This window comes from Mchenga conophoros, linkage group LG10, assembly GCF_057382185.1.
Source record: "Mchenga conophoros isolate Kocher_MC1m ecotype Shallow Benthic linkage group LG10, M_conophoros_male_GT1.1, whole genome shotgun sequence".
NCBI classification, from domain to species: domain Eukaryota; kingdom Metazoa; phylum Chordata; class Actinopteri; order Cichliformes; family Cichlidae; genus Mchenga; species Mchenga conophoros.
The window spans coordinates 34,594,818-34,607,097 of record NC_140535.1 but is presented as its reverse complement, the minus strand read 5'-3'; the positions used below and the strand labels follow the sequence as shown (position 1 = coordinate 34,607,097).

The following is a 12,280-nucleotide window of genomic DNA, read 5'->3' as shown; positions in this document are numbered from 1 at the left end:
TGCCTGGCTGACAACTGTATAAAACAAAAACTACACACAATATTCGAAGCACATAGTGCACACTGTGGGAATTTACGACTGTGCGTGAATCCCCCCTGATATTGGTACGATCTGAGCTCAGGCACTAAGCGACTGAGCGAGGGGGCGGGGCAGCTGCTGCCTGTGAGTGAGCTGTTGGAGAAACGGAGCCAGCCATACTAAGGAGAGCTTAAGTTTGACCAGGTACCAAAGCAAATCATTTGTACCGTACAAATAATGTAAATGTGACGGTGAATCACGAAAGATTGATATCAAACTGATCACTTGACCAATATTACGTTACTTGCTCTTCAAGTAAATCAACAAATGGCGAAATGAAAAGCCGAACAAATGCTATTTTTTTTAGAGAGTCTTAGCTTATGTGTGTTTATTTCATATTTTCAGTTCTTACCCTCCCCGACTAAATCGGTTTCAGTTATGTACTGTGAAAGAAATCTCCGTCCCGGGTTTCTCCGTGGATCGGGTTTCCTCCAAGGCGTGAGCACCGATAAGCAGAGTTTTGTCCTTTCCTTATAAGATTCCTAATTATTCAAAGTAACGCTCAGGTATGCCGTTCAGCTGGGTTAGTTACGACGTCGGGAGCAGTTAGGAGAACAAAATGATACAGAGACTGTTCAGGTTGCTCTCCCACAATCAACTCAAAGGTTTATTCAGTATACAACAGTTTATATAGAGGAAAAAAAGGTTCGTGTGTCAGCAGGTTCTCAGTTCAAACCGGTACAGACCAAATAAGGAAACGTCTTCCTGCCCTCTGAGCAAAGAAGTATCCTTTGTGTAGTTTATCAGTTCAGCTACAATTTATGATCATCCCAGCAAAATACACTCCTAGACATAGAATACAGAGTTCTTTCATTAGTGAATTCTGAAACAAACCACCTGGCCTTTAACAAGCTCTTTTCTAAAGGATAAGGAAGGGAGGATGGGAGTAAGGAAGTGGTCTCGTCTCTGTGGTATTTTCGACCTTGGGGTACCAGCCTGTGAGTCTTACACATTAATTCTTGGGTCACAGAGAAAGAGAAAAACAACAAATGGGCCTTATTGAGTAACAGTTTTCCTGTATAATATCACTATAAAACAATATCCTGTAAATGCTACCATGGTATCAAAATATCACAACATACTGAAATATAAGAATGGACATTAGAGGCTTCTTTCAAAGAAAAAACTCAGGTAAATGTTATTTTATATATTATGCTTTTTATGTTGTTCAGTATATTTCTATGCAAAACAAGAGGGGTTTCAGTACACAGCAGGATATTCACATTTGTAACCAGATATTTACACTTTAGGGAGAAAACATAAAACATTTTTACTGCACAACATCAATTTAGAGTAAACTTGTTTTGTTTTGGATAAATAAATATTGAAATATCTTTTGAATTAGTTAAATGTCAGAATAAAGAGAGACAGAGCTCCTATTTATCATAACTTTGATCAAATGTAGGAGTACATATACACTAAGTTTATTGTTAATTAATAAGAAAAGTCCAGACGATTCCATTCTGAGCTGAAGAAGCTTCTGATAGGTTAGTAGAGTCCATGTGAGTAACCTGGTGGCACAGCTGTGGATGCATATAAGGCAAAACACAGAGCCTGTTGCTTTGAAATGGGAAAATCAAGAGATGTCAACCAAAACACCAGAAAAACAACTGTGGAGCTCCATAAGTGTGGCTAAATTTTGAATACAATTTGGTGCCATTTGCAATTAAGAAATACAGACAATTTCTCTCTTTACCCTTAAAGTTAACAAATATGTTTTTTATATTTATCAATCTAAAAAAATAAACGTTTAGTCTGATTTGATGTTACAATTAAAAAAGTGTTTTGATCTGAAGAGTAAATATCTGGTTTCCCCTGTATATTTGATGATTGTCAGCACAAAGAGGGAGAGAGAGGAACAGAGAGGGAGAGAGAGAGGAACAGAGAGGGAGAGAGAGAGAGGAGAATGAGGACAGAACAGAGATGAACAAGAGCAGGTGAGACACACATGTTAGTCAAATGGTTGTTTATCAAAAGTATCACCGTATCAAAGGTCCTCATGTATCTCGTACCTAGTTTTTCTTTTTAGGTTTACTATTTTTCAAATTCTACATTTACTAAGTTATGCAGCTTGTTTGCACAACAAGGCTAAATAATTATATAAACTTTTCTCAATTTAAATATTGTACTTTGGTAGAATTAAAAAAAACAAGTGTAGTTCAGGTCTATGATGATTTTTAGTGCTACTATCTAGAGATGGCACGATACCACTTTTTTATGTCCGATACCGATATCATAAATTTGGATATCTGCCGATACAGATATGAATCCGATATAGTGTTTTTTAATCAACAAAACTGTTTTTTAAATATCTTGCTGCAATTTGCAAGTCTGCAAGTTCATACTCAAGTTTAAAACAACAACTACACTAAAGCTATTCTGTTATACCTGTATACAAAAAAATATTTCATAGTTCAGCAATACTGATCAATCTAATAAACTTAAACCTACACCATCCTCCCTATTCTGGTATTTTAAAGAGTACTTAGCATAAATATTAAGCAACCTAACTAATAGGGTTCCAACTCCCAGCAACAACAAAAATAAATAAATAAAAAATAGGGAACCACCCCTCACGCTCCACCTCATGATGCTTAATCGACGTAATCAACCTTAATTTGATGCAGTGTGAAAAAAAATGCACAGAAATCAATTATTTTTCAAGAAATATTAAATAGATTCAACATCTTTCTTCAACAAAATTGCAGACTGCACAGATGGTACCTTCCCAAAGGAAAAAGTACTATAGCTTACTAGGGTATATATTAGACTTAATAGTTACTATATACAGTAATTGACTTCTATTCATTTTACAGCCGGAGAGCGAGAGGCAGTCGCTTGTTAAGCTTAACGTGGGAATGCTTTACAAACATTCAGAGATGGACTTACACACTTGCTTTACTTCTCTCGGGGATAACTTTGTCGGAGATGAAATGCCGGGTTGCTAGCGAAGCTCCAAATGCTATCCAGACCACCGACAGGTCCCGCATGCCACAGCCGCTCTATCACGTGATGCATACTGCTCCGACGTGCTAACGTTCTGAGGCGAGTTACGGCGTGTTGCAAGTTTTGTGAGGTGCTTTCGTGATATTTAATGGATCGGATTACATTCTTTATTTTTCTCCGATATCCGATCCAGTAATTTAGGTCAGTATCGGACCGATACCGATACGTAATATCGGATCGGTCCATCTCTACTACTATCATCTAGTTCTGACTCTTGTTCTGTCTTGGTTAAGTCCTGATTTTGAACTGTTGTAGTCCTGTTTTAATTCCGGATCAGTTCTGGGTCTGGTTGAATCGGGGTTTAGTCCTCGTGTCTTGATGCAGCCCGACTTTGTTCTGCCTCGCTGCTTAATTAAAAAAATAGTTTAAGGTGTCCTGCATATGTGATATATATTTTTCCCTATATGAAGTCATTCTTTTTTGAACAAAACTCAAAGCAGAGCCAATTAATCTTTCAGTCATTTCTAACCCCCCCCCCCCCCCCCCCCCAAAAAAAAAAAAAAAAAAAATCCCACATGCATACTGCCCTTTAGGGCTAAGCCCCGGGTGTTTCAAATGTCTGGCTCCGCCTCTGGACATGATCAAGCCAACATTCAATGAAAAAAAAGTTACATTTATTTATATAACCCGGCTACCCCTTCGGCGCCAGCTCAAGGCTGGAGCTGAACAACAACTCCCTGATAACGACTGTGTTGAGTCTGTTCCTTCCCATTCCCTGCAAGGCCACCTGGGTTGGCTGGAAGACTGTTCACTTAGCCTGGCAGGGCGAAGGACACTGTCTCAGCTGAACTATGGACACAAACACACATACATATACTGATACTGATAAGCACTCACTCACGCATCACCCTCCCTACCCCGGATCCAACGCCACCTCCAACGCTTACCTCCCCCATGATGTGGACATTGGGTCAGCTGGAGGCGCAGTCGAAAGATTGCAGCGGTCCCAGATCAGATGTACACACTGGAACTCTTTCCCATGTTGCTTGTCTGTGTTTATTGTGTTATGGTGTGTTGATACCTGTGCATTCCTGTATTATCCTTTTGTGTTGCACATTTCAATGTTTGTTTTCCTCGCTACCTGGCCTGACTTGTCTCCCCAATGTGATGTTTGTATTGTATGTACGGTCGGCAAGGTCTGTCATCTCGGTTGTGGGCAAAAGACCTGCAGCTGACAAATAAAGGCTATCTCATCATCACATACAAAGTCCAGTTTTAGGATTACAGAAAATGCTTGGATGGTGTTTGTTTATGAAGGAGTGTTGGGAACTGATGAACAGAATCAAACTTTTGGGACGATATCTCTTCATTCCTGCTCTGTTTACATGACCCTGTTTGTTTATTCATGCAGTCTGCTTCTTCAATCATTCACCAACAGCACCTGTAGGAGGCGTGGTCTTGTGGCTCTGCAGTGTGTGAGGTGGAGGATGAGGGGACATGTGGGGCAGTAAGCTCCTCATTCACGCCTCTTTTCCCCTCGTTATAAAACTCTCAGATTAACAGATGACAGTTATACAGCAGGTTTCTGTTGACAGAATGAAGATCATCATGTTTCTCCCACTTTTGCTTCTGGTCTGCTCTGTTTCAGCAGATCAGACTGAGACTGCAGAGCAACAGTCCTGTCCACAGGACATCCACGCTGAGCTGAGAGAGCTGACCACCTCACTGGCTTTGCAGACAGAGCGGATCACTGTCCTACAGAGAGAGCAAGGTACCAGTGTGACTCCAGAAATATCCAGAACATCAGAAACAGGAATGACCAACATTCATGGTCATGTGTTTTCTTGTGAAACTGAATATTTTGGTATAGAAATTTTAAAGTAGTCTTCATAGAAACTCATGGTACAGGGAGACAAATTCATTTTGCACTTATTTCAGAAAAAGCAGTAAAGCTGAAGCGACAGAAGACTGAGATCAACCAGTTGAAGCGACAGTCAAAAGGTACTGAGTGGAAACCATCATTGACCTGGTCCATATGATACATTTATTTTATTTTGTCTTTTCATACATTTGATTTTAAAGAAAAAAAAAAAAAAGAAAGAAAACTCCCATAAAAAATGTTTATTTCAAAATAACCTATTATTTTATACCAGGAAAAAGACAGGTTTTTTCATCTCAACATCAGGAACTGACTGTAATGTGTTTATAATGAAACAGCTCACAGCTCCTCTTCATGGCAAACTCTTCCAAACCAAATAATTCAACATTTACTTAAACACCAGTTTCTGCTGATACAACAATTCTAACCATCATTTAAAGTCTGTGTTATATCTCTACCTGCAGATATAAGTTGCTCGTTTTACTTGTTAGACATCCAGATTTTTTAAACTCTTCATGGATGAAGACATAGCTGTGTAATATCAATATTCCAACAAGGTGGTATTTTTTTTAATGTTGCAGCTGAGAATATCTCCAAAAGTATATGTGAGTTCTGGATATACATATGACCAAAAGATTAGCCTTCAAATCTTGTTTTTTTTCCTCAGGCATTTTTAGTCATTATCGGGGGAGGAACAGTGGAGAGTAGACAGGAAAATGACACACGGGACATGGCAGAATGTAACCCAAATCACTCTTCCAGTGATCTGGGGTAAGCTTTAGTGGCCATCTTTTACATACATTCAGAAAACACAGAGGGGACAGCCAGAGTTCACAGACTGTGGATAAAGATGAGGTGGAGGTGGAGGATGTGGGGACGTGGAGGAGGCCACTGCTCAGTGTAGCATGAACAGAATGAGAGCCACAGTTACTTTCCTACTTATAGATAAAAACCTGTGAATTACTTTGTGCTGTCAGTGAGATTTTTCTTTTTATTTCTATGGTATTTTCTCAGAACTAGAAGCAAAGCTGGAGAGTCAGAAAACTGAGATCAACCAGCTGAAGCAGCTGTCAGAAGGTACTGTATGAAAGCCATCCATCCATTTTCTTTCATTTATTCGGGGCCGGGTTGCAGGGGTAGCAGCCTAAGCACAGAAACTGAGCCCACCATATCTCTACCCACCTCCTCCAGCTTATCCGTACACCAAGACGTTCACAGGCCAGCTGAGAGTTAATATCTCTCAGATGGCCCGAACTCCTCACCCTATCTTTTAAGCCAAGCCAGAGCTAAGCTCTGTGTTTCCCATGGCGGACCGGTACAGTGCATGCATCACTGCAGGTGCAGCAACAATCTGTCTGTCGATCTCCCATCCTTTCTCCTGTCACTCGTGAACAAGACCTCAAGATACTTAAAGGGGCGAGATCCTCCTCTACTTGGGGCAGGACTTGCGCCACACCCGGAATGGGCACTCCACCATTTTCAGGCTGAGGACCATGACCTCAGATTTGGAGGTACTGATTTTCATTCCCACCGCTTCACACTCGGCTGCAAACCATTCCAGTAAGAGCTGGAGGCAATCACCTGATGAAGCCAACAGCACCACATTAACTGTGAAAAGCAGAGTTGAGATTCTGAGACCACCCGAATGAAAGCCTTCTGCCACTTGGCTATCCCTAGAAATTCATTACAAAAAAGTTATAAACAGAATCGGTGAGAAAGGACAGCCCTGACGGCATCCATCACCCACTGGGAACAAGTCCGACTTATTGTCAGCTAAGTGGACCAAGCAATGGTCTTACAAGGATCAAATGGCCTGTAGCAATAGCCAGAAAACCCCATATTCCTGAAGCACCTCCCAAAGGACACCCCGAGGGACAAGGTCAAATGCCTTCTCCAAGTCCACAAAATACATGTAGACTGGTTGGGCAAACTCCCATGCATCCTCAGGTATCCTTGAAAGGATAAAGAGCTGGTCCAGTGTTCCATGACCAGGTCAAAAACTGCATTGTTCCTCCTGTATCTGAGATTCAGCTAACAGACAGTCTCTCCTTTCCAGCACCCTGGCATGGACTTAGTGATCCCCCTATAGTTGAATCCCACCCTCCAGTCCCCTTCTTAAAGATGGGAACCACAAGCCCAATCTGCCAATCCAGAAGTACTGCCCCTGATCTCCACACATCATTGTAGAGGCGTGTCAACCAAGACAGCCCTACAACATCCAGAGCCTTTAGGAACTTAGGGCAGACCTCATCCACCCCAGGGGCTCTGCCACCAAGGAGTTGTTTAACTGCCTCAGTGACCTCACTTCCGGAGATAGACGAATAGTTCCTCTCATCCCCAGACTATATTTCCTCCTCAAAAGACATGCCAGTGTGATTAAGGAGGTCCTTTAAGTATTTCTTCCACTGCCCAACAATATTTTCAATCGAAGTGAGCAGTGCTCCACCTGCCTTATCAGAGTGTTCTCACTCCCGAGGCGTAACATGTCGACGTTTTGTCACGTCCCGCGGCGTTCCTGGGGAACGCGAAAGGAGACCTTCGGCGTTCTTATGGTACGCAGCGGGTTATGGCTGGAATCCAGTGCAATGACGCTCCCGCGGTAATAGACGTTCCAGCCCTGTATTCCAGCCCTAAACCTAACCTTATCCCTAGCCCTGACCATAACCTTATTCCTGGCCTCAACCAGGACTCTAATGATGTTAAATAGCGTGTTTCTAAGAGATTTGAAGAAAAAGAGCGAACATGTGAAGATTCAGTCCAGACTGTTCTCACATTTCCTCTTTTTTCCGAGGTCATCATTTAGGAACGTGGTGGGTAGCCGAAAACGTAATATGGTGACGATTTGTCACCTAGCGTAAAATGTTACGCTTTGGGAGTGAGAACGGGCTGGCCTTATACACAGTGCAGGTAGAGCACGGCTTTCCCCTCATGATTCGCCTAATGGTTTGCCAGAATCTCTTCGAGGCAATCAAAAAGTCTTTTTCCATGGCCTCTCCAAACTCCTCCAGCACTCGAGTTTTTGCGTCAGCCACTGCCCAAGCCATGTTCCGCTTGGCCTGTGGGTATCTATCGGCTGCCTCCAAAGTCCTACAGGCTCACCAAGCCCGATAGGACTCTTCCTTCTGCCTGGTGGCTATCCCCTCACCCTCGGTGTCCACCATTTGGTTCGGGGGTTGCCACCACGACAGGCACCAACCACCTTGCGACCACAGCTCAGGGCCACGGCTTCAGCAATGATGGCGCAGAACATGGTCCATTCTGACTCAATGTTGCCATTCTCCCTCGGGATGCTGTTGAAGCTCTGCTGGAGGTGTGGGCTCTGCTCTGTAGAAATGTTAGGTGCAGATAATTGACTCACATTTGGCTCATCAATTTATAATCTGTCCATAAAGTGGTGTCACTGTGTTTAAATGTCTTTAGTTTGTGCTCAAGGACAATTTCACATTTTTCTCAGAACAAGCAGGAAAGTTGAAGACTGAACTGCAGAACCAGAGGACTGAGGCCAACCAGATGAAGCAGCAGCAACATGGTACTGTGTCAAAATCTGAAATATAGAAATGCTGAAATATCTCTATATTTGACACATTTTCAGACACATTTCACATTTTTCACATGAAGGCTTTCAGTTGCTGATATTCAAGAAAATTACTTTTGCTGATTCCATATTTTAATTCAAGTTTCAGTTTCGCATAAGATGTTCTAGACTATGACACGTTACTCATGACTCGAAAATTTCATATCTTCTTTTTATGACCTGGATTGTTCCTAATGGGTGTTCATTTACATGGGATAAGTGAAGACTTGGAATTCTTAATTTTAAGAATTCCCATCCTGATGGGAATTAATTAAGATAACTAAGTCATGATACTGGAGTATATGAAAGGCAGATTAGAAATTTGTTCCAGGTCCAGCCAAGAGCTGTCTAATAAGCTTGGTTTAATCAATTTTTAATCTATTGGATCAGAAGTAGTGATACAAATTTGGTAGTTGTAGACCACCGTCATGTTTTTTGACCTACCAGTGATGATTTTAAGAGAGGGTTTATTAGGTATCGGTGTAGTTTATTTTAAGCACAATCATAATTTTAATGGTGACAACTCTTCCCAATAGCAATTTAAAATTACAATATATGAATTACAATTTAGAGTCAGTACTGCTGATTTACTCCAAGTGATTGAGTAGTCAAATACTGATGAGCGTGAAACCGACAACAGGATGTCAGAATGTTTTGAATGGATGATTTTTGTTTGTCTGCCTGTAAGTCCTTCAACCAGTTTCTAATTTTAAGCCTAAAACTCCACATTCGCACGACACCACAGTCCAAGCACCACCACAAATTAGTATTTGAAACTACAGCCAGTCCAAACCGTAAAATATTGACTCTCAGATATTGCAATAAATAAAAACTGCAGCCATGTTTGTAGTTCTAATAATGTGGGAGAGCGAGTAGAGGGTTTTTGTGATTGTTACCTGTGATTAACAGAGGTGTTGTTTACAGGTGTATCCCCACTCTGTGCAGGTCATCAAAGTGAAAGCACTCTTTAAGCTTCAGAACACACATTAAGTTCATTACTGCATCTAATTTACTGAATGACATTAAACTGAGTTCATGTTTGTCTGAAGCACAAACCAAGATGCAACTAAAACACTGAATAACACAGTTTGTTGTCTTGGCAGAAGCTACAAAATACCTTCCTGTCTGATCTAAAGGACGAGTTTGGGATCCTCAAAAATAGATTCAATCAAATTTCAGTTTGACAGAGTTTGATTTCTTCTGTGACAGTGAAACGCTTTCAGCTGTAAAGTTTTTTTCATGGTCACTTTTTTGGGAAGAGTCTAACTCTAAAACAGGAAGTTTAAAATGAATTTTCTCTCTCTCTCAGTCAAACAGGTGGCGTTCTCAGCCTCTTTGCTGGATCAAGGTGAAGGAGATACTGGACCCTTCAATGGCCACACTACTCTGGTCTTCAAACATGTTGTCACAAACATTGGAAATGCCTACAACCCATACACAGGTAATAACACTGAATGTCACTTCTCAGCTATGTTGATGTCAGGCTGATGTTCCAGATGTTCTAACAGCTGATTTTCCTTTTAACAAAAACAAATGTCCCACAGGTATTTTCACTGCACCAGTGAGAGGAGCCTACCACTTTGACTGGCACGTAATAGGACGTGACGGCACACACACAGCTGCTTTTCTATTCAGGAATGAAGAGTTCATTTTTCTTGCATATGAAACTCAATCAACTGGGTGGCCAAGCGCCTCTAATAGAGCCTCACTGCTTCTAGAGGTTGGAGATCAGGTGACTGTACGTCTCTGGGCTGGTTCAAAGGTATATGACAATGATAACCATCAAACCACCTTCAGTGGTCATCTGATTTTAACCATGTGAGAGGTGTGACAGCTCCAACAATTCCTGTTTGGACTAACCTGTGTGGGCGGAGTTTAGACATTTTTAGAAGTAAAACAGGAAGTAAATCACCTGCTGGAATCAGTTTCTTGCTCTCTCTCTCTCTTTCTGGTTGGGTTCTAGTTTTGTGTTTATTTGTTTCTACTGACTCAGATAATTTACTTCTTCTTGTTATCTTTGATTCAAATAAATCCAGTTAAATGCTCAATGATTCTCAGTCGCTTTGGTGCTTTTCTCGGATCAGAATGAAAATTCTCAAAACCATTAGTGCATCCTCCACAACATCTAGTCATTTGTCCCTGAGAATGAGAGGGGTGGAGGCCAACTCAACAAGTATGTTGTTGTGTGGGATAATGTCCATTGTCACCACTCACATCTGGTCAGACAGTGGTTTGGTGGAAGGTTTATGACCGGCATTCACATGCGCAAATGGCCCTGCTAGCAGCCATGGATGTAGCATGTGATGACATCACAGCAGAGTCATGCAGAGGGTGAATTCGCCACTGCAGGATATACTTTTCTCGCTGCATTGCAAAGGAAAATATGTCTTGTGATGTAGATGAAAATATGTGGCCAGACAGACAGGAACGTCTGGATGTGCCAGAATGATTTACATATGTTCAGTTACAATATGTACTGTTGTACTGTTCACATTTGTGCACAGCTCTACCAAAAGGGTGTTTCTTATGTTTATTCTAAATAAGTGACTGTAGAGAACTTTTCTTTTGCACAATATTGTAGAATTACAAACAGCCTTCACAGTAAAAGTACTTCCCTAACTACAGGAATGTCTAACTTTACTGTAGGTTTTACTGTAAATGGCTGTACAACAAGTGTATAGTGCTGTCGTGAGCATTTTCAGGTAGTGTGGCCGAGTTCTGACCTTTTTTGCGTTGGAAAACACTGAAAACATGACGAAGTCATTTGACTATCATGTTCATCAAGATGGTGTCAAAACTTCTCATTTCGATGACACTGGCAGTTTCATTGACATCAATACTTGCTTTTGAGGAATGGATTATCGATTTTGAGCAAGTGACCTATCCACTAGGTTTTGCAGTTTGCACCAATTGTTTTGAGAAATACACTAACTGCTGTGCAAATGTTAATAGTGATGTGAGAAAAGCACCAAAGCGACTGAGAAAAACTGTAAATGCTCAGTGATTCTCTTCTCTTTGTCCTTTCTTTGAGTCGGCTCTTCATAAAGTGCTGCTCCTCCATTAGGTCCTGACTATTTTCTATAAGTTGGTAAACTGCATCATTTTTTATTGGCTCCACTGTCCTGTGTTGGTCAGTCTGTTATTTTGGTGACTGCTGGCCCACATGTTTGCTTTTAACTGGAGTCTTTGCTGTTAAGTTGAGCAAAATCCAACAGTTCCTCTTTTTCTCTTCTTTGATAATCATGCAGGTGTTTTTCTTAAACTCTCAACAGATGTTCAACTTAATCTGACTATCATGATAAAAATGTAAACAGCTGATTTAGTTTGATATAAAAATGTGTGTCAGTGCTGTGGAGGAATTTCTAAAAGCTGGAATGCTTCCTTATTTTTCATCTGTATCTGAATTTTTTATAAATTAGAAGAAATAAGATGTCATGTGGAAGAAATAAGAAATAAAATATGGAAGAAATAAAAACATTGTTGCTACTAAAGTTGCTCCTGTGAAAGTGTTAAAAACAACAGCAAGTCCTCCACCACGGCGACCTAAACGGGGGTCCCCCAAGTAGGAGTAGCAGGGCGTAGTGCATTTAGGGGAATAAACTCGCCATCCCTCTGCCATGTTTCGGTGAGAAACAGAAAATACTTCTTTTTCCCTCTGAAGAGCTCAGCAAGAAGTAATCCGGTGGGGTAGAAGACCACACAAATGGTCGGGGGAAAGTTTCCCTATAACTGTCCCAATCATCATAAAGACGTTCCATAGACTCTCCGATGCGGAGCAAGGAAGAACGCTCATAAATCACAGC

The 12,280-nt window shown here is 41.2% G+C and overlaps 1 protein-coding gene across 1 annotated transcript; it reads left to right on the top strand.

Annotated features, from left to right (window-relative positions):
• The first annotated feature begins 4,508 nt into the window (after positions 1–4,508).
• On the top strand, positions 4,509–11,952 carry LOC146566292 (uncharacterized). The gene is made up of 6 exons (XM_085289919.1): positions 4,509–4,795; positions 4,963–5,025; positions 5,918–5,980; positions 8,358–8,432; positions 9,787–9,918; positions 10,022–11,952. The coding sequence occupies exons 1-6, from the start codon at positions 4,588–4,590 to the stop codon at positions 10,297–10,299; spliced, it is 819 nt and encodes a 272-aa protein (XP_085146045.1). The 5' UTR covers positions 4,509–4,587; the 3' UTR covers positions 10,300–11,952.
• Positions 11,953–12,280: the final 328 nt, after the last annotated feature.

Coding starts and splice junctions, on each gene's coding strand:
- LOC146566292 (XM_085289919.1), top strand. CDS start 4,588: ATGACAGTTATACAGCAGGTTTCTGTTGACAGAATGAAGATCATCATG. Junction 4,796..4,962: donor TGTCCTACAGAGAGAGCAAG/GTACCAGTGTGA, acceptor CACTTATTTCAG/AAAAAGCAGTAAAGCTGAAG. Junction 9,919..10,021: donor TGCCTACAACCCATACACAG/GTAATAACACTG, acceptor AATGTCCCACAG/GTATTTTCACTGCACCAGTG.